General features: G+C 40.9%; 1 protein-coding gene across 1 annotated transcript; it reads left to right on the top strand.

Moving 5' to 3' along the window:
- The first annotated feature begins 1,262 nt into the window (after positions 1–1,262).
- LOC129639952 (pre-rRNA-processing protein TSR2 homolog) lies at positions 1,263–27,737 on the top strand. The gene is made up of 3 exons (XM_055565247.1): positions 1,263–1,278; positions 1,733–2,270; positions 27,689–27,737. Exons 1-3 carry the CDS (start codon positions 1,263–1,265, stop codon positions 27,735–27,737), a joined length of 603 nt encoding a protein of 200 aa, XP_055421222.1.

The raw sequence follows: 27,737 nt of genomic DNA, 5'->3' as shown, positions 1-27,737 counted from the left end.
TCTACTCTTTAATATACTGTTTAGGTTGGTCATAACTTTCCTTTCAAGGAGTAAGCGTCTTTTAAGTTCATGGCTGCAGTCACCATCTGCAGTGATTTTGGAGCCCCCAAATATAAAGTCTGCCACTGTTTCCACTGTTTCCCCATCTATTTGCCATGAAGTGATAAGACCAGATGCCATGATCTTAGTTTTCAGAATGTTGAGCTTTAAGCCAACTTTTTCACTCTCCTCTTTCAATTTCATCAAGAGGCTTTTTTTAGTTCCTCTTCACTTTCTGCCATAAGGGTGGTGTCCTCTGCATATCTGAGGTTATTGATATTTCTCCCAGAAATCTTGATTCCAGCTTGTGTTTCATCCAGCCCAGCTGATATACTGTACATATAAGTATAGTGCATATATGTAAAGCACATCTACATATAAGTACAGTACATATATGTAGAGTACATCTACATACATGATTTACTCTACATATAAGTTAAATAAGCAGGGTGACAATATACTGTGTTGACATACTCCTTTTCTTATTTGGAACCAGTCTGTTGCTCCATGTCCAGTCTATTGTTCCAATTCAGGGTGGGCATATATTATTTTAAAATGTATATTGTAAGTCATATTTCAACACTAAAATTAAAAAAAAATGAAATACATGTTTTTTTATCAGAAAAGGATCTAAACTATAATCATAAAAAATGTTCAATTAAAATAGGAGAAACCAGAAAGAGACAGAAAGAATCAAAGAAAAAATTGAAAGTAATGAATAGAAAGCAGTCACAAAGATGATAGATCATTAATTACTCTAAATGTGAATTCTCTACCTATACCAGTCCAAGGCAGAGGTTGTCAGAATGGATAGGACACAACAATAGCAACAACAAAACACAAAACCAAAGTACATGCTGTGTACAAGAAACCCACTTTAATTATGAAGATTCATAGTCAGTGAAAAGTAAAGATGGAGAAAACAACATCATGCCAACACTAATCAAAAGAAAGCTGGAGGGCTATCTTAAATTTAGACAAAGCATACTTCAAAATAAAAAAGATTAACAGGGGATAATGAGGGACATTATATAATGGTAAACAAGTTACTTTCACAAAGACACATAGCAATCCTTAACATTTATGTACCTAACAACAGAGCATCAAAATCCATGAAGCAAAATGATAGAACTTGAAGGAGAAACAGTCCACCATTACAGTTGGAGACTTCAACTCCTGTGTCATTAATTGATAGATCCAGCAAGCAGAAAATCAATAAAGATATGGATGGCCTGAAGGGTACTATCAATCAACTTGATCTAAGTGACATTTATAGCATAATCCATCCAACAACAGAATAGACATTCTTCGGAGGTTCACATGAAACATTCACCAAGGCAGACTACATTCTAGGTCATAAAACATACCTTAAGAAATCTAAAAGAATAGAAATCATACAAAGTATATTCTCTGACAAAACTGTAATTAAACTACAAATCAATAAAAGAAAGAGGGCTGGAAAATCCCCACATTTAGAAATTAAAATACACACTTCTAAATAAACCACTGGGCAAAGAACAAGTCTCAACATATTGAACTAAATGAGAATGAAAATACAGCCTATCAAACTTTGCGATAGAGTTAAAACAATATTTAGAGGGACATTTATAGAATTACATGCAAATATTAGAAAATAATGATCTAAAATTAATAACCCATTTCTATTTTAAGAAATAAAGAAAAAGGCTCTTAGGGACTGTGGTCTGTGCATCACTGGAGGCCTGGCCCACCTTGCAGATCACTGTGGAGAATGGCTTTGTGCACAGCCAGGAGAAGGCTGAATGGCTGGGGAGTGCAGTGGAGGAGTACTTCTTCCACAATGCTGACTTGGAGCTAGATGAGGTGAAGGACTTCCTCAGGGAGCTAATGACAAACGAGTTTAATACAGTTGTGGGGGGTGGGAGTCTGCCCCAGGTGAGTCAGCAGCTACAGACCATGTTCCACCACTTCCAGAGGAGTGATAGGGCTGCTCTGAAGGCGATGGCCTCTCTCATCACCCAAAGAAAGTGTAAGGTCAGAGTCAATGGACTGAATACAGCCAGAGAGACTGATGAGGATGATGGTGCAAAGAGCATGAAGGAGGTGGAGATTGCAGCTGTGAAAGATGGGGCAGCTAAAGATGGGATCTGCCCACAGCCTGAACACTTTGGTCCAGACTCCCAGACTATTAAGGAAGAGGATACAGTGGAGGATGGCCAGACCAGAGAAAGAAATGAGTGGGGCTGGAAACGGTCTGGGTCCTTGTTTGCTTGGGACTTGTTTGTAGGGTTTTTGTTGGAGGGTTGCAGACCTCTGTACTGGTTATCTCATCTCCATCCTCACCCCATTCCCTTATCCAGCTTCTTCCAGGGAGCTGAAGAACCCAAGGGTCCTTGGTCTTGGGGTGATCTGGGTGATAAAGTCTGGTTTCCTAGCAAAGTGTCTCTTGGGTGCAATTAGTGTGAAGAAGGAGGGATGAGTGGTATGGGAGTGACTGGGGGAGAAGCTAATAACTTGTAGGCAGGGGAATAGTAGGCAGGGGAATGTGTGAAAGGAGAGGACCAGAAGGAGAACCAGTGTTCCTGCTGGGTAAGGCATGGTGAGATGAGCTTGCAAATGGAAGAGAGATTAGTTGAAAATGCGAACCAAAGTAGTTGTGGCACCTCTCCCTCTCCCCTCCTCCCAATCCCCCACCCTCACACAGAGCAGCTCTATGCTCCTGCCCAGAAATCGGAACCTCCCAGGAATGTTCCCTTCCTGCAGCCCAGTATCCAGCTCTGGGTTCCTTTAGGATGTCTAAGCCCTTGCCTAGGCAGTGGCCTCAAGGTCCCTCGGCTTTGTTTTGTCTCCTCCAACCTCTTTCCAAATGCCTCATCCCATCAAAGTCCAGGGCTGAGGCTTAAGACCTCAATAAAAAATGCCTTATTGTATTTAAAAAAAAAAGAAATAGGGAAAGAACAACAAATTAAACTAAAGTAAGCAGAAGAAAGGGAATAATAAAAAAATAAGTCAGAAATCCGTGAAATTGAAAACAGAAAAATATTAGGGAAAATCAAGAATGCTAAAAGGTGCTTTTTTGAAGAGGTCAATAAAATTGATAATTTTCTAGTCAGTCTAATGAATACAAGTAAGAGAGACCCAAATTACCAATATCAGGAATTTTAAAAAAGTTCATCAGTACTAACCCCATGGATATTAAAAAGATAGTACAGGAAAGCTGTGAACAACTGTACGGCCACACAAAGTTAATAACTTAGATAAAATGAACCAATTTTTTGGAAGGCACAAATTACAAATATTAACTCAATGAGAAACAGATAACCTGAAAGTATTATATTCATTAAAATAAATTGAATTAGTACTTGAAAGCCTTCCAAAATAAAGAACACCTGGTCCAGATGGTTATCCTTGTGTATTCTGTCAAAAACTTAAGGAAGACTTAATACCAATTTGACAATATCTCTTCCAGAAAATAAAAGAGGGAACACTTCACAATGCATCTTATGAGGTAAGCATTTCCCTAATATCAAAATAAGAAGACATTTCAAGATAAGAAAACCATATACTACCATTTCTCATGAACAAAGATGTAAAAATTCTCAATAAAATACTAGCAAATTGAATCCAACAATACATAAAGAGATTGTAATGGATTGTAACTAAGTGGAGTTCATTTCTGGAATGTACAGCTGTTTTAACATTAATAAATCAATCAGTGCAAGTCAGCATATTAACAGATTGAATAAGAAAGGCAATGTGATTATTAATGTATGCAGACAATGCATATGACAAAGTTCTACACACTTTATGATAAAAACTCTCAAAAATCTAGAACTAGAAGGGAATTTTATTATCATAGTAAAGTATATATATATATATATATATATAAATATGAAAAACCTATAGCTAAATGATACTCAATGGAGAATGACTGGATCCTTTCTCCCTAAGATAAGCAATAAACAAGGATGTCCTCTCTCACCACTCCTATTCAACATTGTACTGGAAGTTCTAACTAGGTCAATAAAATGAGACCAAGGAATAAAATGTGTAGAGACTGGAGAGCAATAGTTCCTTCATTCAAAGACATATGATTGTCTATAGGAAACCACAAATACTTCACAAAATACCCCTGAAACTAATGAGTGAATATATGAAGATGGCAGGGTACAACTCAATATACAGAAGTCAAATGCTTTCCTATATGCCAGCAATGAAAAATTCAAACTAGAATTTATAGGAAAACAGTACTTATAATAGCACCCCAAAATGACATACTAAGGTATTATTAGTTTAATAAAGTATGTGTGGGATCTGTGCACAGAAACAATAAAATACTGATAAAAGAAATCAAACTAGATCTAAAGAAATTGAGAGCTAGTCCATGTTAATGGATTATAGGACAATATTGTAATGAGACCAGTTCTTTTCAATTTGATCTGTAGATTCAGCATAATCCAAATTAAATACCTAGCAAGGCTTTCTTCAGGGAAGGTTTTAGATATTGTCAAGGTAATTCTAAAACTTAAACAGCAAGCAAAAGACCTATAGTAGTCAACACAATCCTGAAAAAGAAGAACATGATCCATGAAATGAAACGTGAATAACTTGGACTTTTTTACTGACATTAAAATATTTTGCTCTGTAAAATACACTCTTAGGAAAATCCAAAGTTATAACTTGTATCCAAAATACACAAAGAACTATTAAAGATCTGACCCAATACCTCACCAAAGAAGGCATATAGATAGCAAATAAGTATGTGAAAGAGACCCAATATCATCGGTCATTACGGAGTTGTAAATCAAAACAACGAGATACCACTAACACATCTTAGCATGGCTGAAATCCAAAAAACTAACAATTCCAATTGCCAGTGAGGATGCAAAGCAATAGAAACTCTCATTCATTGCTTCAGGGAATGGAAAGTGGGACAGCCACTTTGACAGTTTGGCAGTCCTTTGGAAAGTGGACTTACCTGGTGGCTCAGACAGTAAAGTGTCTGCCTACAGTGTGGGAGACCCGGGTTCAATCCCTGGGTCAGGAAGATCTCCTGCAGAAGGAAATGGCAACCCACTCCAGTATTCTTGCCTGGAAAATCCCATGGATGGAGTAACCTGGTAGGCTACAGTCCATGGGGTCACAAAGAGTCAGACACGACTGAGTGACTTCACTCACTCACTTGGAAAGCTGAATATACTTTTATCATACAATCCACCAATGGTGCTCCTAGATATTAACCCAACTGATTTGAAAACTTATTTTACACAAAAACCTGTACACAAATGTTTATTCATAATCAGTCAAATACAGTTTATTTATGGAATGTATGAATATTTATTCATAATCATATGAATAAAGCAGCTTTATTCATAATCCCCCCAAACTGGAAACAACCTAGACGTTCTTTGGGAGGCAAATGGATCAACAAACTGTGGTACAGCCAGCAATAAAATGCAATTCAATGATAAAAAGGAATGTGCTATGAAGGAAACCAGTCTGCAAAGGATACACACGGTATGATTCCATTTCCATGACATTCTGGAAGAGACAAGAGACACACAATAGCTGAGTAGTTGTCAGAAGTTTGGGGAGGAGGTAACATTGAATAGGTGAAGCACAGGGGATGTCTTATCTTAGGCTGGTGTAACTATTCTATGGTACAGTAGTGGTGGATACACAGCAATGTGTGTTTGTCAAAATCCACAGAACCAGACAGCACAAACTATGAATCTTTTTTTTTTTTTAATTGATTGGTAGATCACAAACCCCAATTGGCAGACTGTGACGAAATAACAGTATTACAAATGTACAAAATACCTACACTGAAGTGGGTAAGGGATAAGGGTGCTGACCTAAGTAACTTTGGAAATGAGTGGAAGTGTTAAGTCTAAAGACAAAAAGAACTGTACATAGCACTGTGTTCTAGTTGAAGTCATTTCCCATTGTGTGAGTTAACAATTCTCAAATCCCTGTTCATGTATAATGTGTTTAAAAAAATAATAAATGAACAGCATATGGTATGAGCCATATTTCTCACTGTTTGAGTGAGAGGATACAGACAACCAAGGAAGGAAGGCTGGAAGGAACCCCCTGGCCCTGGAATAGAGTCAGAGACAATAGTGCAAACTCATGTTTAGCTTGATATAGATATGGATGGAGATACATGCACAGATCGACAGAGAAATAACTACACATATATTCATATGTATATACACAGGTTCATATGTATAGATATACTATGTGCCTCTCTCCACTAGAGAGAGACTAGAAGCAATGACACCTTCATAGCAATAAGCAAACCAGAATTTAGTTTCTAATTCCATTGTCCAAAGAAAGAAACCAGGGTTCCTTTGAGAAATGGCAGATTCCAGGGCAAGGGAAGGAAATATGTAAGACTGGCCTGGAGCACCTTGTAGGGCTATAAAGTAAGGAGAGGCTCAAAAATACAAAAGGATCAGGACATGTCAAAGTGACATAGGAGCCAACCTGAAAAAGCTCCCAATGGCCAAAACTGAAACTAAACAATGCAATAAGTAAGGGAATATTAGATTATAACTCAAAACATTAAATAATCATTCAAGAGTCTATACTGACATAAATAAATGATTGAATCAAAAATTAAATGAAAGAGAACAAATCTCCCTTACAGAAGAAGTCCAAATATTTTATATAGTTACTACCCTCACAGGGAAGTAGAGCATCACTCCCCGTCCCTTAACTGTGGGCTATGTATGGCGACTTCCTTCCAATGAGGACAATATGAAGAGGAGGAAAGCAGTGGAGAAATCTGATGAACACTACCTCGGCCAGGTGACTGGGGTCAAAGTCAACAGTGAAAAGTCATGTTGATAATATGTTTCCTTGGTATGCTGAAATGCAAAATCACACTTTGCCTCTGTGATCTTCCTCCCCAAAGCTCATAACCCCTGTCTAATCTTCTGAAAAATATCAGATAAATCCCAGCTGAGTATCTTTTGACAAAATACCTGATCAGCTCTCTATAAAACTGTCAATGTCATCAAAACAAGGAAAGCCTGCAAAACTATCACAGTCAAGAGACACCTAAGGAGTCATGACAACTCCACCTAATCCTATAGGGCTTCTGGGTCAGAAAAAGGACATTGGGTAAAAACTTGGGAAAATCGGATTAAAATATGGGCCTCAGTGATAATAATGCATCAATAATGGTTCATGAGTTGTGATAAATGTACTAATGTAAGACATTAACAATTGGAGAAAACTGATGTGGAATACGAAAGAACTGTTTGTACTATCTTTATAATTTTTCTGTACATCTATAACTATTCTAAAGTTAAAATTTAAGTTAAAACAAAAAATAAGGTATAACTGTGTTCCATTTGTTCCTAAGTAGCTCCTGTGTGCTGTGCTCAGTTGCTTAGTCATGTCTGAGGCTTTGTGACCCCATGGACTGTAGCCCTCTTGGCTCCTCTGTCCATGGGATTATGCCAGGCAAGAATACTACAGTGGGTTCCCATTTCCTCCTCCAGAGGATCTTCCCAATCCAAGGATCAAACCAGTGTCTCTTATGTCTCCTGCATTGGCTTTACTATTGAGACACCTGAGAAGCCCAGAACACCTATGCTGCTGCTGCTGCTGCTGTCACTTCAGTCGTGTCCGACTCTGTGCGACCCCATAGACGGCAGCTCACCAGGCTCCCCTGTCCCTGGGATTCTCCAGGCAAGAACACTGGAGTGGGTTGCCATTTCCTTCTCCAATGCATGAAAGTGAAAAGTGAAAAGCAAGTCGCTCAGTCGTGGCTGACCCTCAGCAACCCCATGGACTATAGCCTACCAGTCTCCTCCATCCATGGGATTTTCCAGGCAAGAGTACTGGAGTGGGGGAACACCTATAATCTCACCCATTTTAAAGGTGAGACTACCAAGGCTTCTCAAGGTAAACTGAGTAGCCCAATATCATAGAGATTTGTACATGAGAAATTAAACCTTCAAAGCACACCCCAGAGTCCATAGCGCATGGTGTTCCTATCTCTACCTTAATTACAGGAACCAGGTCATAGAGAAATGCTATGATTTTGTAACTCCTCTTTGGTTTGCATATTTGGATTATGAAGTTGATGGTTCTGCTTTTGGTTTATTATTTTTTTCTTTCTGGGTTTCATAATCTGGAGGTTTTCTGACAGATAAAACTTGAAGAGACGACAATAAAGTAAAGATCATTGTTTTGCACAAGACGAAATCTGTATCCTTCTTCTCGGGGAGAGAACAGAATGGTGACGTGATCGCTTCCAGGCTGGCTCAGAACCAAGAAGCAGGATGCAGAGGCTACTCTCTTGGACCAGCCTGGGCCACTCTCCAGCCATAAGATGCACCCAGCTCCAAAATTCTCTTCTTCTCACACCTTTCCATTCAATATAATCTTTTCCAAAGAAAAGGGAGTTCATGGACCCAAAGATTCTCTGCATTCCATATATTGCCTATTTCCACTTCTCTCCCCTCTGGGAGTGAGTTGAGATGGGATGCAGGGTAGAGAGGTGGAGAAAGGGGCAAGTGTCTCTTTTTTCCTTCCCTCAGGAGATAGCAGAGTCAGCGTGACCACAACACCCTTGTCCTCCTCGTTCAAATTTCCTATGGCACTAAATGTAAGTGCACCTTCAAATCGCCCCTATTTACAGAAGACAAACTGAGGTTCGATGGTGTGAAATGACTTGTCCAAGGTCACACAACTAATAAGAGGGACAGAATTAAGGATGGGCCTAGAGAATATACTAGTAGATGGGCAGAGGGAAGTTGAGGTAAAAATACATGCCTTTTCTCTCCATTTCCTCAATAAAGTAGGAACACAAGAGGAAATAACTGTCATCATGAGGTTTGGGTTGATGAGGCAGCCAGCTTGTGTAAAATGCCAGACACCCGAGAGTGTCCTTGTCAGGTGTGTGTGCAAGTGATGTAGAGTGCAGGTGCCAAATCAGATACTTCGGGAGATAGAACTTCTGTCCCTAGTTTGAAAGAGACAGGCAGAAGGAAATGATTTAAACCAGTTGTGTGACAAAGCCACCAGTTGATTGTCTGATATTTTTCACTTTTCCAGTGATTCTCTTGGCACTGGTGTAGACAGCCTGAGGTCAGGCCCCCAGGTCTGTAATTACACAGGCCACAAAGTTGGTGCTTTCCTTAATTACACAGGAAATGAAGGATAGGCGGATTATTTATTTTTTCAACCTGAATTATACAGTGTGAACTGCCCAAATGTGCAAGACAACGCCAGTCCTCTGGACTTGGCAGCCTGGATTTGTGTGTGTGAGTTGCAGCGCCTTGATCAACTCCTGCACTGAGCCTACCTGGGAATTACTGCCTCCCCTTCCCCTGCTATCCAGTTTGTAATGTGAAATATTTTATTACTTAAATGCTTTTTGAGGGCAAATACATTACTTCCCTGTGTTGAAAATGCAATTGATCTCCTGCTGAACATCAGCCATAACATTTAACTGCCCTGGAATCCTGATTCAATGAAAGCTTAGTAATTTGACTTAAAAGGTGATTATGGCATCTCAACTGAGTTTTGCATCCTCTTCCCTCTATACAAATTACATTGCCATTGAGTAGGCATTTAAAGGGAAGTTAAAAATGTCCATCCATGCAGAAACAATTTCTCAACTCAGAAAGGAAGAGCTATTAGGTAGCCAGATTGTCTCATGGGCCCCAAACACTGAAGGGCCTAAGTGTGACAGCCCATCAGAGCCAACTAGATGAGCTTCTCACCTTGCTGCTGGGCCTTGGCCAATGAGGATCTTAATGACCACCATGGTGATCAAAAGAGTAGAAGTCCTTCCTAAGTTCACTGAATTGAGTAAGCCGTGGTGTTCTTTCCAGATGCATTGGTAGTGAGGTGGATCTCCTAAGAAAATCAACACCAACAAAAATGATGGAGCTCTGTGAAAGGCAGAATAATGGCCCCCAAAGTTATCTATGTCTTAAATCCAAGACCTGTGAATATGTTACCTTACATGGCTGAAGGGAATTTGCAAATATGAGTAAGGTTAAAGACCTTGAGATGGGGAGATGATCCTGGACTGGCTTGACTCCAATCACAAGTCCTTAAAAGCAGAGAATATTTTCTGACTGTAGTCAGCAAGAGATGTCACAGTGGAAGAAGGGTCAGAGAGATGCAATATTGTTGACTTTGAAGACTGAGGAATGGGCCATAAGCCAAGGAGTGCAGACAGTCTCTAGAAGCTAAAAAGAGCAAGGAAACAGATGCTCCTCCAGAGCCTCTGGAGAGGAGCACAGCCCTGCTAATACCTCTATCTTAGCCCAATGAGACCCATGTGAGACTTCTGGCCCCCACAACTGGAGGATAATAAATTTCTGTTGGTTTAAGCCATTAAGCTTCTGCTAATTTGTTCCAGCAGTCATACAAACCACTACAAGCTCAGCTATTGATCAACAAAGACTTGGTCAGGAAGCTTATTCTCCCTACTAGAGGACAACAATGATGCATCAAGGGATAGTCTGTGCCTTTCTAACCAGTAGAAATGAATTCTAGAATGAGTAAAGCGGAGTTCAAGCCAACCATCAGGATTTTGTGAAACAGACACACATCCAGTCGGTTGTTTGGACATTGGACCGTCTGAGACCACACAACTTTCCAAAGCTCACTGGTCCCTTGCCCAGGCAGTTTCTAAGGCAGATATACCTCCAATAACAGGAAAGGAAAACTAATATCAGGAGAGGGAGAGGAGGCAAAAGAAAGAGGTGCTGTCAAATGTTTTTGGCTCAATTCAAGCTATTTGAGCTTGAAACCCCCTTTAAATATACATTTTGAGTTTTAATGGCTTAATCTAAAAATGTGGTCTCATAATATGCATCTTTTATTCTCCCTGAGCATATTATCTAATACCTGCATTTCAAATTGCCCTAAGTGGTTGACATGCATACACATGTACATACACACACACAATCACACACACACACATATAATCACTCACATATGCCAATGTGCCAAACTGGGTAAAAGCAATCTTGAGCTTCATTCTGTGAAGAACAGAACACGAATGTAAGCAGTCACCCAGAACATGGGTTTAACGGACACTGTCATTTTCTCCAATTTTGCCCAAATGAGGTTTTCTTTTTTACAAAAATATCATGTTAGAAGCTCTTTCTTAAGATGTTTGTATGTGCAGTTGGATTATTCATTCTCTATTCACAGAGCCATCCTAATCTAATGTGTAACAAGAGTCTAAAAGCTAATCAATAATGGAACACAGCTCTGCCTATGGAAGTACCCGTGGCTCCTCCAAGAGGAAGCTACACCAGAGAGTCAGCCTCCGAGGGCAGTTCCAACTTTATGTTTATTTTATGATGACTCAACTCCATGTGTAATTCTTTGTATTGTCACTTCCAATTATTTTTGGAACAAAAACACCAGGGAAACGAGTTACTCATTTCAAAAAGTGCATTCATATTTGATAAATAGCTTACAGATTAGAGAGAAGATGTTTACTGAAACCAGGATTCAAAGAGCTTTTCCTGGGGATCAGGCTGACTCGCTAGATGAAGGATGACAAAGCTGCATCACCCAGATCGTCTGAAGCTATTATCTCAGGACTGTGATGACTTTCTCGTGAAGGCAGTTCCCTGGGAAATAGCATTATGACAATAAGGCTTTCAGGGAGTTCTGGCCAGAGGCAAGACCCTGGGAGGCCTGCAGCCATCCCCCAACTTCCTGTTCAGTGTCTCTGGTGATAGAGGGGTCAGGGCCTTGCCAACTTCCACCTTTATTGTCTCATCCTTCAGTGCCTGGCTGCCCCTAGCATCATACACCTCTGTTCCTGAGTCCTCAGTTCCTCTCCCATTTCCAATTCAAGCCACAGCAGAGATTTGGGAACCAAGGCATTATTTCTCTGTGCCCTATAAAGGTAGAAACAAAAACCCTCTTCTTACTTACATGCTTCTATTGGTATATTTAGCTATTGGATTGTCTCAGCCTGTTCAGGCCGCTATGACCAAATACCACAGGTTGGATGCTTTATAAATAGCAGAACGTTATTGCTCAGGGTTCTGGAGACAGGGTGTCCAAGATCAGTGTGCCACATGGTCATGTTCTGGTGAGAGTCTTCTTCTGAGTTACAGACATTGGACCTGCTTTTCCTCATGCGAAGGAAGGGGTGAGGGATCTCTGCTCAGCTTCTTTTATAAGGGCACTAATCTTATTAAAGGGCTCCATCCTCATGACCTAATCACTTCCCAAGGGTCCAACCTCTTAATACCATTACCTTGGTGGTTAGGATTTCAACATATGAACTTGGGGAAGACACAAGCATTTGGACCATAGTGTGAATTATTTACCATAAAACTTTGCTGAAAATATAGCATGCTTCATTCATTCACTCACTTGTTCACCTGGCCTACATATACTTTCTCAGTGTTATTTTCTATGCTGGGATATAGACCAGATGATGGGGTTCCACCTCATTTACATAACTCATTTCCCCAAAAATAGTGCTTCTCCTGTTTGTGTGTGTGTTTTTTTTGTTTTTTGTTTTTGTTTTTGTTTTTTTATCTTAATCTCTGCTGACCTCAGTTCACAAGCAGAGGGCAGTTTGTCTGGACTGGGAAGATGACTTAGCAGCATCTCCTACATCAGGGTTATTTTGCTAATTGAGAAACTGAGTAGCTACAGGAACCTCATTCCAGCTGCGGTCTAGAGAAGGATTGCTGGAAGACTTGACCTCTTTGAGCGTCTACTTCATAGGGCTGTTCGTGAGCATTAAGTGAGTAAATACACATTAAGTACTTAGAATTATTCCTGACTTGGAACAAATGCTTTGGGAATGAAAGATACTATTTAAACTTTTGAAAACTTGGGACTTCTGTGGTGGTCTAGTGGTTAAGACTCCATGCTTCCACTACAGGGGCCCTGGGTTCGATCTCTGTTCAGGGAAATTAAGATCCTACATGCTGAAATAAATAATTAGGACCTGGTCTATTCCAAGTGCAGCCTGGAGCCAAACAGCTGCCCAACAGGTCTGAGGAATCCTAGTAATTTTTTGAGGAGGGACTAAGCTCTAGCAGGCGAGGAAGGCCTTCTGTCTGTGGTGGTCTGGCCATTCAAGGCTGATCTAGAAGCACCTGCATTGGCTCTAGGATGGAGACCTTGGCTTTTAGGTCTTTCTATTGCTGACACCAAGCCCTGCAGCTTAGCAAATGCTGTGGCAATGTTGAGGAGTCATGTTGGTTGACTCAGCTCAGTTCAGTCACTCAGTTGTGTCCAACTCTTTCCGACCCCATGGACTACAGCACCTCAGGCTTCCCTGTCCACCACCAACTCCTGGAGCTTGCTCAAACTCATGTCCATCGAGTTGGTGTTGCCATCCCACCATCTCATCCTCTGTCATCCCCTTATCCTTCTGCCTTCAATCTTTACCAGCATCAGGGTCTGTTTTAATGAGTCAGTTCTTCACATCAGGTCACCAAAGTATTGGAGTTTCAGCTTTAGCATCAGTCCTTCCAATGAATATTCAGGACTGGTTTCTTTCAGGATTGACTGGTTGGATCTCCTTGCAGTCCAAGGGACAGAGGAACCTGGAGGCCTACTGTCTATGTAATTGCAAAAGAGTTGCAGATGACTGAGCAATTTGAGCACACATACACAAAATATATTAAGGATGTAATGGTACTATGCTAAGTGCTTCACATGTACAACCCATCAATCTTCACAAAAACTTTGTGAGCCTGGTCCTATTATTCATATTTTACTGATAAGGAAATTGAAACTCAGAGGAAAATTATTTTTCTAGTAACATGCTACTATTAGGTAGAACGGAGAAGGCAATGGCACCCCACTCCAGTACTCTTGCCTGGAAAATCCCATAGATGGAGGAGCCTGGTAGGCTCCAGTCCATGGGGTCGCTAAGAGTTGGGCACGACTGAGCAACTTCCCTTTCACTTTTCACTTTCATGCATTGGAGAAGGAATTGGCAACCCACTCCAGTGTTCTTGCCTGGAGAATCCCAGGGACAGAGGAACCTAGTGGGCTGCCCTCTATGGGGTTGCACAGAGTCGGACACAACTGAGGCGACTTAACAGCAGCAGCAGCATTAGGTAGAAAGGGTTGAAATTTGAATCTGGAGTTTTTGGACTCCAGAAGCCATCCCATCATTATCTTTCCCAATGAGACTACATTCTTCCTGAAAGCAGGCTCAATCAGAGATTTTCTCAAGATCCCCGCCCCACTCAAGTGAGTCCGAGGTAACTAACAGCCTGATCAGCCAGAAACCTTCCAACACTCCGTTCACCCCCAAGACCTCTTGACTGGATGCTGGTAGGGATCAAGCTGGAGTCAAGTTCTGGGAGATCCCAGTCTTCACTCCATGGGGCGGTTTTTTGCCTTTTTAATGGCTTTAATTGTTTTACATGCATCACAGATTGTAGGTACCTCTTTCCAATTTAAATGGGAAGATGATTGGTTCCATGTTTGAAGCCTGTTACAAGACTGGTGATCTTTATCTCATCCAGGATAAATACCGTTATGGTTATTGAACCCATCGATCATTAAGGTGTAGCTGAGTCTTCTTGACTGAACAGGTGGCATGTTATGTTACTAATAACGTGTTAATATGGGGGGGGGACTTTTAGCTACAAAAGAAGGGCAAAGTGGGAGTCACTTGTGGATTCCTGGTGAATTTGGCTGCCATTTCATGCTAAGCTTAGAAATCAAGGTAGCATCAGTGTGAACACAAGTCCCTTAGCAATCAGCAATACTGTGGACATCACTTCAAAATGGTTTTGTATTCAATCAGAATTGCAGCACAGTGCCATGGTTTATAGTGTACTTTTAAAAAATTGTAAGAAACACATTAACATAAAATTTACCATCTTAACCATGTGACAGTAGGCAGTTCAGTGGTGTTATGTATATTCACGTTATCTAAAGCAATCTCCAGAACTTTTGCATATTGCAAAGCTGAGACTCTTCCAATGCTGTAGCCACTCCGTATTCCCCCCACCCCCAGCCACTGGCAACCACCATGCTTCTGTCTCCATGAATTTGAATACTCCAACTACTTCAAATTAGCAGAATCATATAGTCTTTGTGACTGCCTTATTTCACTGAGCATAGTGTTCTCAAGTTTCATTCTTGTTGTACCATGTGACAGAATTTTCTACTTTTTTGAGGCTGAATCATAGTATACTGTGCATATACACTGCATTTTGTGTGTCTGTTGGTCCTCTGATGCACACGTGTTGCTTCCACCTCTTGTGTATTGTAAATAATTCTCCTATGAACACAGATGTGCAAATATCTCTTTAAGATATTGCTTTCAATTCTTTTGGATATATACCCAGAGGTGGACTTGCTGGATGATAGGGAAATTCTCTGGTTAATTTTTTGAGGAACTGCTATGGCATTTTCCATAGCATTGACACTAGTTTATATTCTGCCCCTTAGGGGTTACATTTTCTCCATATCCTCACTAACACATGTTATTTCCTATTTTTTCATAGTAGCTCTCCTAATGGGTATGAGGATATTTATGCATTTTAAATTTCTCTTTTTTCTGTAATAATTTCTTAACATATGAAATGTGGACTACTTTACAGAATTTCATCAAAATACTGAGGGACAATATACCCTGTGTGTGTCAGCAGTGCGTCTGGGAGACTTGGTCTGCTTACTCTGGAGGAAAGCCCCAGTAGTTGTTGTTTTAAGTTATTTTAATCTTTACCTCTAATGCAAAAGTCTCCTTCTCTTTTTTTAAAAAAAATATTTATTTATTGGAGTATAGTTGATTTACAATGTTGTGTTAATTTCATGTGTACAGCAAAGTGATTCAGATATATATATATATATATATATATATATATATATATATATATTCCATTATGGCTTATCACAGAATATTGAATATACTTCCCTTTGCTGTAAAGTAGGATGTTATTGTTTATGCACTTTATATCTAATAGTTTATATCTTTTAATCCAAAACTCTTAATTTATCCTTTCCCTGTTTCCCCTTTGGTAACCATAAGCTTGTTTTCTAAGTCTATGAGTCTGTTTCTGTCTTGTAAATAAGTTCATTTGCATCATTTTCTAGATTCCACATATAAGCAATATAATATAATATCTATCCTTGACTTACTTCACTTAGTAAAATAATCTATAGGTCCATCCATGTTGCTGTAGGTGGCATTATTTATTTTTTTTTGTGGCTGAGGAATATTCCATTGTATATATAGACTACATCTTTATCCATTCTTCTGTCTATGGACATAGAAGTCCCCTCTTCTTTGACGCTCTCTGTAAACCCTGCAAGGGGAGCAGTAACTGGCCCCTGGCTATGTGGCATCATATTGCTGTTAGTTGTCCACATGTCTGTCTCTCTTCTCTAGCTTCTGAGCAGTGTGAGGTAAGGTGGCTATTTTTCTAAAACCTACTAGATCTGATTCACCTTTGTTCTAATTCACCTCAGGGCCTGCTTAGCTCTGCCCTGTTTCTGGGTGTGTGTCCACACAGTGTAGCAGTTATACATGTGGGCTCTGGAGCCAGACTGCCTGGGCTTGAATCCCAGCTCTATTATGATTTGCTTTGTGACCTTGGACAAGCTACTACCACTCTCTGGGCCTCAATTTTCTCACATGTTAAATGAGGATAATAGTATCAATCCCATAGCCTTGTTGTGAGAAGTACATTAGCTGCCATGGTAACATGCTTAGAACAATCCCAGGACATCACAGACACTCACATTTGTCAGCTGTTATTGTAGCTGTAAGGAGCCATCACTGTGTTCCATTCCAATCCAGTGGTCTGAGTCCTGGTAGCTGTGTTCTGCCCTGATTCCCTGGATCTATCCTTAGAAAAGGTGGATTCTTAGATGATAAGTAGGTAGTGGCCTTGTGGAAGGCAGCAAAGGGTAAGGGGACATGAGTTCTCTTTAAACTGGCATTTCTGAGTCTCCTGGTTAGAGTCGTCTCTCTGAGCTACTACTCCTGGGGTGCTTGCTGAGATTGCTTTTGTGGAGGTTGTAGGTGGGCTGGGAACTAAGATAAGACAGGGCCAAGATACTCTCCAGAGAATAAAACAAAAGTTGTAAGATAAATGTCTAGATTCCTGCCTAGTTTTGTTAATTTCCCCATTGCTATTCTTGAGTCCTTAATAAAGTCCTATAAAGTCTTATGTAAATGCGCCAGCCATGTCTCTGTTGTGGGCAAAGTCCCATGTCTACACTCAAGCCAGAATGATGGATAACAGGACAGGCCCACTGCCACCACCATGCCCACTCTCAGCCTCCAACAAGGCCAATGTATGAGCCACATCAGGAATCCGTCAGAAGGTCAGATGATGAATGGGGCTTTTGGGTTTCAGTTCAGGGTAAGGTATAGCTTGGAGAGTCAATGTTCTCACTTGAAGGGTCTCCCTCTGGTGTGAGGCTTGTCTTAGTCAGCTCAGGCTGCTCTGAGAAAAATATCATACAATGGGTGGGCTTAAACAACCCAATTATATTTTTCATAGTTCTGGAAGCTGGAAATCCAAGATCAGGGTGCCATGATGGTTGCTTCTGGTGCAAGCCCTCTTCTTGTTTATAGATGGCTGTCTTCTTATTGTATCCTCACAGGGAAAAGACAAGGGCTGGTTGTCTCCTCAGCGGCTCTCCTTGCAAGTGCTCTAATCCCATCCTGAGGGCTCCACCCTCATGTCCTAATTGACTCCCAAAGGCCCCACCTCCAATACCATTATGTTGGGGATTAGGGCTTCAGCATATGAATTTGGGAGGAAACACAGCGATGGCACCCCACTCCAGTACTCTTGCCTGGAAAATCCCATGGATGGAGGAGCCTGGTGGGCTGCAGTCCATGGGGTCACAAAGAGTCAGACATGACTGAGGGACTTCACTTTCACTTTTCACTTCCATGCATTGGAGAAGGAAATGGCAACCCACTCTGGTGTTCTTGCCTGGAGAATCCCAGGGACGGGGGAGCCTGGTGGGCTGCCGTCTATGGGGTCGCACAGAGTCGGACACGACTGAAGCGACTTAGCAGCAGCAGCAGCAGCAGCAGCAGCAACAGTCAGCTTATAACAGGGATTGCCAGCCTGGAAGGATGTAAATTTTATATTGTTAAAGAAAGTAGCAATTTCCTTAAAGAAGTCAGAGCCATCAGTACAAGTTTATGAATACAATTTCATTTATAACTATTCAATCTTATGGTGGCAAGACTGATCTTTAAGACTGGCTGGTCTGCCCCTCATTTCCTAGTCAGAAATGAAGGCTCAAAGAAGAGAAGCTTTACTCCCAGGCCCAAAGCTAGAGACAGTAGAGCGGGGAGGAGGACCCAGGCTCTTACGCACTTTCTACTCTACCTAGATCTGTCCCAGGCTCCCCAAAGAAGTCACAACAGGAAAGTCAATTGACATCATCCTGGCCAAGTATTCCTAGCTGGGGACACATGCAGTTCAGTGCTGCAGCTCCCAGAATTTTTGTGAAGACACTACTCCTTTTCATGGACATTTATCATTGAGTGTAGATTAAATAATAAAGACATTTAAAATGTTTAAAAATCTAGTTTTTTAATTAAAGTATCCTTATTTTTTTTTGCTGATTCTGTTGCCCTGCAGGCATCCTATTTCCCCACATCCAGATTCACTAATTTGAGCACTGATTTTGGCATTAGGGGAAGAGGCAGAGACAGTCTACATCTGCACGAAACACGTCACATTATACCTGGAACCTCATACTAATAACAGGGAACATTTCTTGAGGCCTTCTGATGTGGCAGGCACATAGGATTTTACCCGGATGAATTCATTTAATTCTCATGACAACTCTCTATGTGGGAGGTGAGTCAGGTTTCCGCCTTTTGCAGATGAGGAAACTGAGACACACAGAACGTAGGTAACTTGCCCTAAATTCACACAAGTGCTGACAGTGCGTATCATAAATTCTTAATAACATGCTCTATTCTTACATGATTATTATGATTATTACTGTGGCTGAAAGTTTTGAAGTAAGATGTTGAATCTGAAGGATTGTTTAGACACTGCATCCAGGCCCTCACTTTCCTGATGGAGAAACAGACTCAGGAAAGGGAATGGGCTGAGGGCATGGAAGTGGGGCTCATGACTCTAAGATGGCACCATGAGCTTTCCCACCCATGACTGCCTCAGGTCGAAGGACACAATTCAACATGACGCATTTCAAAGTCACTTTACCTACCTCCTCCCTTGCTCGTCAAGGGCAGCGTCTGAGGACTGAGGTGGGTGAAAATGTGCTTTTCAAAACTACTCCACAAGACTGCTGGAATGACTGTGTCAGGAAACCCTTGGAAATGAGAGTGGAAAAGACGTTTTTGTTCACTCTTCCATGAGTAACAGAAACAGTGACCATAACTCAGATCATACCAGGAAGATTTAATATCACATTCGTTTTTTCCGGAGTCCTTTCATTTTTTAAATCTCCTTAATTTCAGGACCTTTTCCCCACTGGCCCCTGACCATCAGCTCTGTGATTTGAATGGAGTCCACTCTGAGACCTGGCACCCTCGGGGAAGAGCAGCTCCTCTTTGCAAATGTGGATCATCGCACAGAATACAAAGCAGTTGAAGATTAAGAAAATTTAGTGGGAGTCTTGGGAGCTTTCTGAAGTTTTGAGGATTTATCCAACGTGAACTTTTACTCTTTTTTCCAGTTCATCCTCAGGTAATAGAAATAAACCAGTGAGTGAAAGTCTCTCAGTCATGTCTGACTCTTTGCACCCCTATGGACTATAGGAATTCCCCCATGGAATTCTCCAGGCCAGAATACTGGAGTGGGTAGCCTTTCCCTTCTCTAGGGGATCTTCACAACCCAGGAATCGAACCCAGGTCTCCCTCATTGCGGGCGAATTCTTTACCAGCTGAACCACAAGGGAACCCCATATTCTCTGTAGACAATACCTTTCTGGCAAGCTGACCTCCCTCCCTCAATGTATGCAAACACACTGCACTTTCAGGTTGCAGAAAGTGCTCTCATTTTAGAGACGAGGAAAAAGCAATGTGCTTTGAGGGACAGCATGAAGGTTGGATTCTAAACTCTGGGTCAGCCTCAGACACAGGATACACCTCACCTTGGGACACACTTCCCTAGGCCAAGGTCGCACCAGGATGGGAAGAGCCCTGTGCTTTCTCCAAACACTACAAAGGAACAAGGTGATGCTGCCCAGGTTTGAAGGCCTGGGTTCCCATGTCAGATCCATCACTTTCTAGCTGAGTCACTTAACTTCTAGGAGTCCCTGTTTTGTATAAAACAATTTTTACACTACTAATAAGATGACCACTAATAATAAAAGCCCAGTAGTGAATATTAGTTGAGTGCTTATTCTGAGTTGAGGATTTTTAGTTTTCTCAAAACTTTTCCTGGGCTGTATCATTGAATATTCCCTGCAATTCAATGAGCAAGGTAATGTTAAGTTGAATCATACAAAATTACCATTATTTGACCATTTCTGACCTACAAAAATGCAATTTCATAGAATTAATCTAATACAGCCTATTTTACAGATGAAAAAACAGAGGCATATAAAAGCTAAGTAACTTGGACCCCAAATTCAAGAGTTATAGAGGTAGTAAGAAATGATATCTACCTCTCAAGCTTGTCTTAAGGATTAGGTGAGATGATGCATGTAAATCACCCAGCACAATGCCTAACCAGGTTAATTGCTCAATAAATAATAGCTACTATTATTGATCAATCTCTGCTGAGGCCAGGGTCAGCTACCTAACTTGCAATACCCAGAGCAATTTAAAACTTGAGGCCCCTTGTTCAAAAGTCAGGTTAAGGTGCCATTAAAGTAACAAAAATATAAAACTTACTTCCTTTCTCCCACCATCTCTCTGGACCTATACTGGTGATCTTTATTTATTCTTTAATGTCACATTCACTTGATACTTGTGAGGCAAGTATAGACCCTTGAAGGTGCCGTGAGGGCACACAATGCCCAGCTGCCAGATTCCTTCTCCCACTCAGCTGGCAGATGTCCACACACGGCCCTGGCTGGGGGCTTGAGGGCAGGAAGTCAAGCTGGGCATTTCTCTTTGCCACCCAATCACCACTCCACCCCCATGGCATACAGGAGACTTCCACTCCAGGACAGACTCAATCCCTGGCTCAAGGCAGATACAGGCTCACCTCTGCCTACTTGCTGAATATATTGTGATGCTGCCAGCCTGGAGCGGGGACTGTAGCTGCCACATCCCACCCTGACACTACATAGTACATGCATGCCTAGTTCTGCCCTTCCCCATGTCTACCCCCAGCTCCAGCTGGGGATAAAAGGCAGGAGTGGTTTCTGGGAGGGGTATGGAGGGAGAGGCTAGGTGGTGCCCAGGAGGACCAGGGTCCTAGAAGCAGGGAGGTGAATGAGGGATGGGAGGTGAGGTGAGGCTCCCGGGTTTACTAGCCCACCAGACTTCACTTACGAAATGTAAAGTCAGAGGTGAACTGATTTAGAATTTCAAGACAGTGGCCAGAGAACATTAAGCCAAGCCCAGAGCCCTTCTCAACTCAGACGCATGGGCAGCTACCCAGAGTCCCAGCCCATGGGTCTGGATTCCAGGCCAAACTCCCTCCCCTATCCCCTCCACCTGGCTACTCCAGGCTTCTAACATCTCCTCAAGCATAGACCAAAATGATGCTGTGAATTCTGGTGAGATGTAAACTCTTCTTTCTTCTGTCATTCCTGTGACAAATAATAAAACCCTCTACTTTGCATTTCCAAACTATAGGAAAGAGTGTCACTCCTCTCTCTGGGAATGACTCCCGGGCCCTTCAGCAGGCCTCATTCTAGCTCCCTATTGGAAAGATGGGCAGTGCAGAGGCTCACAGAAGAGGCACTGTGGAGTTTCACTAGTTAAAATGGTTGAAGCACTTTGAGGATCTAATATGCTACGTTAATTCTACATTCCATTATTACTAATAAATGCTCAACCTTCACACATCGGAATATCTGGAAAGGGACATTTGATTCATGATGAGTCAAGAGTGATTTAAAATGTTGACCCTAGCTCTAAGCATAGCCAGAGTTTTATGTGCATCATATAATGCAATAATTGCTATGGTAACTGCTCATTTATATTAATTAGAGGAGTAAATAGAGTTCCGTAATATATATTCCAGACTAATGCCGAGAACATAAGTAAGATCTCCCCATTGAAAGGTTTAATTGATGCACTTGCCTTGTAGGAAAATTTGCTTTTTTTTTCCTTCATAGGTATATTTAGCCCATTTAAAGCAATTTTCTTTTATTCTCCATCTCCCTTCTGCCTTGCACTGCCTCTGGGATTCCAAGGCAATTAGCCATTTGTGTGGAGAAAAAGAAGGCTTAATGTGCAGCAATCCTGAGATTTTTTTGCTCTGTGAGCATGGAGACATTTCATGAGTAAATAACAGGAACCGATCCTTCTGAAGCCTTGGCCTTTGGAGCAAATCTTCTAAGCATGAAGTGCTTAAAAATTTACACCTAAGTCACCAGGTGATCTTAAGCCTGAAATTTGAAAGACGATAGGTGAGGCCTATTCTCTGCTCCAGTTCATTTGATTCTTAAATTTATCAGGAGGAAAATGGGAAACCTGAACTACAATAGGACATCACCTGCACGCATTTCTCAAGAGGATCTCTGTATGGCTGTGATGAGCAGAGCTCCCCAGTCTGAGTGGTGCAATATAACACAGGTCTGGGTTTTGCCCCTACTGTGTGTTCACCAGGGGTCAGCAGAGTTCCTATACTGGTCACAGCCTTTCTGAGACTCAGGACAATGGAGGCCTCATCTTAGCGTGAGATCTCGTCATAACCTCAGTAAGAGGAGGACAATTCAGCAAATTTCACCCAGAAGTGGCAAGTTAACTGGCACTCATATCTCATGGGCCAATAAAGTCACATAACCAAACCTAGCTTCAAAAGAGGGCATCCCTGGTGGCTCAGCTGGTAAAGAATCTGCCTGCAATGTGAGAGACCTGAGTTTGATCCCTGGGTTGGGAAGATCCCCTGGAGAATAGAAAGGCTACCCACAGTATTCTGGCATGGAGAATTCTATGGACTGTATGGTCCATGAGGTCACAAAGAGTAGAATATGATTGAGCTGCAAAAGAGGGTAGGGAAGTGCTGGAGGAGGATAAAAAGGGATCATACCGTATTCAACAACTCTATCCCTCAGGATTCTAGAAAGATAAAGGTAGTTTTTGAATTTTGCTTTTCTTTCATATTTGAAGAAATATCTTTATTGTTATTATTAAAAACGTCATAATGCTCAAAACTTACAAAAACACATAGAAAGAAAACAAAAATCACCAATAATCACATGATAAGCACTTGTAGGCATTTGAAAATCTCTCTTCACCCTCTTTGTCTTGTTTTGTTTTGCTCTATTTTTTTTCTTTTCCTGAATCTAAAACAACATGAACTTCACTGAGCATTCTCATGTCTCTACTTTTTGGTCTTAGTTTTGTTTGTCCTCTGGCCTCTCCATAGCCTCTCTCACTCAGATCATGTTGATTTCTTCCTGTTTTCCTCTTGATCGACCTGGAAGGAAAGCCCTCAGTGAAATATCTATAAATAAGCAAAACTTTAGCTGATATTTACCAATGTTTATGGAATAATTGTCTGAGATTTTACATCAAAGGCCTCCAACTCTTTCTTATGACTTCCCAAAGCCCCTTCCAGGAAAGAAGTGTGGGAGGGAGAAGCTCTGCCATGAGTGTTGGTGGAAGCCTCTCTTATTTCTTATATGAAAAAAACATGTTTTTATCTTACCTTTAGACTTGAATGCTATACCAGTTTATCTTGATATGAACTCTTGTTATAGTGAATAATTTTTCTTACTCCCAGGCTATAAACTTTCAAAACATATTCACTTCTCATTGACTTTTTAAAAATTAATTTTATTGGAGTATAGTTGCTTTACAATGTTGTATTAGTTTTTGCTGTACTGCAAAAACAATCAGCCATACATAGACATGTATCCCCTCCTTTTTGAACTTTCTTCCTATTCAGGTCACCACAGAGCACTGAGTAGAGTTCCCGGTGCTATACAGTAGGTTATCATTAATTATCTATTTTATACATAGTAGTGTATTTATGTAAATTCCAGTCTCCCAGTTCTTCCCACCCCCTTTCCCCCTTTGTATCCACATATTTGTTCTCTATGTCTGTGTCTCTCTTTTTGCTTTATAAATAGGATCATCTATACCATTTTCTAGATTTCATATATATGTGTTAATATACGATATTTGTTTTTCTCTTTCTGACTTACTCCACTCCGTATGACACTCCATAGCCCACCAGGCTCCTCTGTCCATGGGATTCACCAGGCAAGAATACTGGAGTGGGTTGCCATTTCCTACTCCAAAGTGTCCTCCTGACCCAGGGATCAAACCCACTTCTGCGGCTCCTGCATTGGCAGGTGGATTCTTTTCCACTAGCACCACCTACACTTGGTTTATTCAAATCAGAATCCAAATACATTATAAATTTATACTAATATTGCAATTCAAACTCAGGATTATAGGTTTTATACTTTTTAAAAAAGTATGTTTCTATTACTGCTGTCTTGTACAGAAAATCCCAATTGCTAATGACATTGACATAAGTTCTTACTTGCTTTATAACCTATTGATAGATAAATGTATAATAGATTCAGAAGAATAATACCAATTTTTTTAAATATTCATTTATTTTTGGCTCCATTGGGTTTTAGTTGCAGCATGTGGGCTTCTCTCTAGTTGCGATGTGCAACATTTAAGATCTCACTTCCCTGACCAGGGATTGAATCCATGTTCCCTGCATTGCAAGGTGGATTTTTAACTACTAGACCACCAAGGAAATCTTCAATGAAACCAATTTGTCAATTACCAATATGATAATGGAAGACAGTACAAGAAGTTTTTTGTTTGTTTGTTAGCTTGTTTTGCTGTTCTGGGGGTTTGGGGTTTGGTTGTGTGTTTTTTTGTTGTTCTTGTTTGGTTAGTTTTTTTTTTTTCTTTTGGTCCTAGAGTATATCCCACTAGGGATGAATAGTGAAATTACTGCCACTTGGAACAATTCCATTCTGTGTGTTTCTGCCACAGACTCAACAACACAGTTCATTTGTTAAAGTTCATTTTCAGTTTATAGGAATGGTTTTAGTTTTCAGTTTCATTTAATTTTGCCTTATAATTAAATTTAAATTATAAATTAAAAAAATTTATATCATTCCATTCAATATGCAATCTGAATATATAAGTCCAAGAGGTATGACTTTTATCTCTTTACTCTCATCCCGTGTCCCCTCTTTCCCTATAAGGGGCCATTTGAAAAACATTGTGATTATTTTTTGTGAGCTATAGTTGATGTACAATGTTATATAAATTATAGGTATACAATATAGTGATTCACAATGTTTGAAAGTTATACATCATTTATAGTTATTATAAAATACTGGCAGTGCTGTACAAATACATCCTTGTAGCTTATATATTTTATACATTTGTTGCTGTTGTTCAGTCACTCATTCATGTCTGACTTTTTGCGACCCCATGGACTGCATGCAACACACCAGGCTTCCCTGTCCTTCACTATCTCCTGGAGTTTGCTCAAATTCATGTCCATCGAGTCAGTGATGCCATCCAACTATCTATCCTCTATCACCCCCTTCTCTTCCTGCCTTCAATATTTCCCAGCATCAGGGTCTTTCCCAATGAATCAACTCTTCACATCAGGTGGCCAAAGTATTGGAGCTTCAGCTTCAGCATCAGTCCTTCCAATGAATATTCAGTGTTGATTTCCTTTAGGATTGACTAGATTGATCTCCTTTGCTGTCCAAGGGACTCTCAAGAGTCTTCTCCAACACCACAGTTCAAAAGCATCAATTCTTCAGCACTCAGCCTTCCTTATGGTCCAACTCTTACATCTGTATATGACTCCTGGAAAAACCATAGGTTTGATGATATGGACCTTTGCTGGCAAAATAATGTCTCTGCTTTTTAATATGCTGTCTAGGTTTGTCATAGCTTTTCTTTCAAGGAGCAAAGATCTTTTAATTTCATGACTGCAGTCACCATCTGTAGTGATTTGGGAGCCCAAGAAAATAAAGTCTGTCACTATTTCCATTTTTTCCCCATCTATTTGCCATGAAGTGATGGGCCAGATGCCATGATCTTAGTACAATTTTATACACAATACATTGTATCTCTTAACCCCTTACCCCTATATTTCCCCTACCTACTTCCCTCTCCCCAATGGTAAACACTGGTTTGTTCTCTATATTCATGAGTCTGTTTCTTTCTGTTGTATTCACTAGTTTGTTTTATTTTATAGATTCTACATATAAGTATCATATAATATTTATCTTTCTCTGCCTCACTTATTTCACTTAGCATCAGTTCAGTTCAGTTCAGTCACTCAGTCGTGTCCGACTCTTTGCGACCCCATGAATCGCAGCACACCAGGCCTCCCTGTCCATCACCAACTCCCAGAGTTCACTCAGACTCACGTCCATCGAGTCAGTGATGCCATCCAGCCATCTCATCCTCTGTCGGCCCCTTCTCCTCCTGCCCCCAATCCCTCCCAGCATCAGAGTCTTTTCCAATGAGTCAACTCTTCACATGGGGTGGCCAAAGTACTGGAGTTTCAGCTTCAGCATCATTCCCTCCGAAGAACACCCAGGACTGATCTCCTTTAGAATGGACTGGTTGGATCTCCTTGCAGTCCAAGGGACTCTCAAGAGTCTTCTCCAACACCACAGTTCAAAAGCATCAGTTCTTCGGTGCTCAGCTTTCTTCACAGTCCAACTCTCACATCCATACGTGACCACTGGAAAAACCATAGCCTTGACTAGACGGACCTTTGTTGCCAAAGTAATGTCTCTGCTTTTGAATATGCTATCTAGGTTGGTCATAACTTTTCTTCCAAGGAGTAAGCGTCTTTTAATTTCATGGCTACAGTCACCATGTGCAGTGATTTTGGAGCCCCCTAAAATAAAGTTTGACACTGTTTCCACATCCATGTTATTGCAAATGACAAATTTTCATTTTTTTTTTAAATCTCTGTTTCTCTGTGCTGACTTTTAGACTGGTTCTTTAGTGTTATCCTCCAGTTTACTAATTTGCTGTTTGACTCTTATCTCTTTCCCATCTATTGAGTTTTATTTTAGTCTCCATATAAGTGCCTCTCTGTCTCTGTCTCTTTTTGTCTTTGTATCTGTCTCTCTTTCTATATGTATTTTCTATATATATTCATATATCATTTCTATTTCTAATGTATAATTATTTTATTTCTCCACATATCTTTTTCATAATTTGTTGTTCATTTTATCAGTTACTCTTCCCTTTCTCTTTCTGTTGTTGTCATTTAGTCACTAAGTCATGTCCAACTCTTTGCGAACCCATGGTCTGTAGCCCGCCAGGCTCTGCAGTACTTGGGATTTCCCAGGCCAGAATACTGGAGCAGGTTACCATTCCTTCCTCCAGGGGATCTTCCTGACCCAGGGATTGAACCCCTGTCTTTTGCATTGCAGGCAGATTCTTTACCACTGACCACCAGGGAAGCCCTTTCTCTCTTAGAGGACTAGAAACATACTTATTTGAAAGTCCCCATCTCATGATTTTGCACTTGCCTCCATCCAGGCTCCCAGGCCCAGAGTCTAGCATAGGGCTCCACTCTCGTCTGTGATACTGGGACTATTGCAGGTCCAACCTTAAGACCATGAGCATCCTGGCCCAAGACCTGGATGAGTAG

Source organism: Bubalus kerabau, chromosome X (assembly GCF_029407905.1).
Source record: "Bubalus kerabau isolate K-KA32 ecotype Philippines breed swamp buffalo chromosome X, PCC_UOA_SB_1v2, whole genome shotgun sequence".
In the NCBI taxonomy this organism is placed as follows: Eukaryota; Metazoa; Chordata; class Mammalia; order Artiodactyla; family Bovidae; genus Bubalus; species Bubalus kerabau.
Note: the sequence above shows the minus strand (reverse complement) of the source record. Positions and strands in the feature narration are given on the sequence as shown.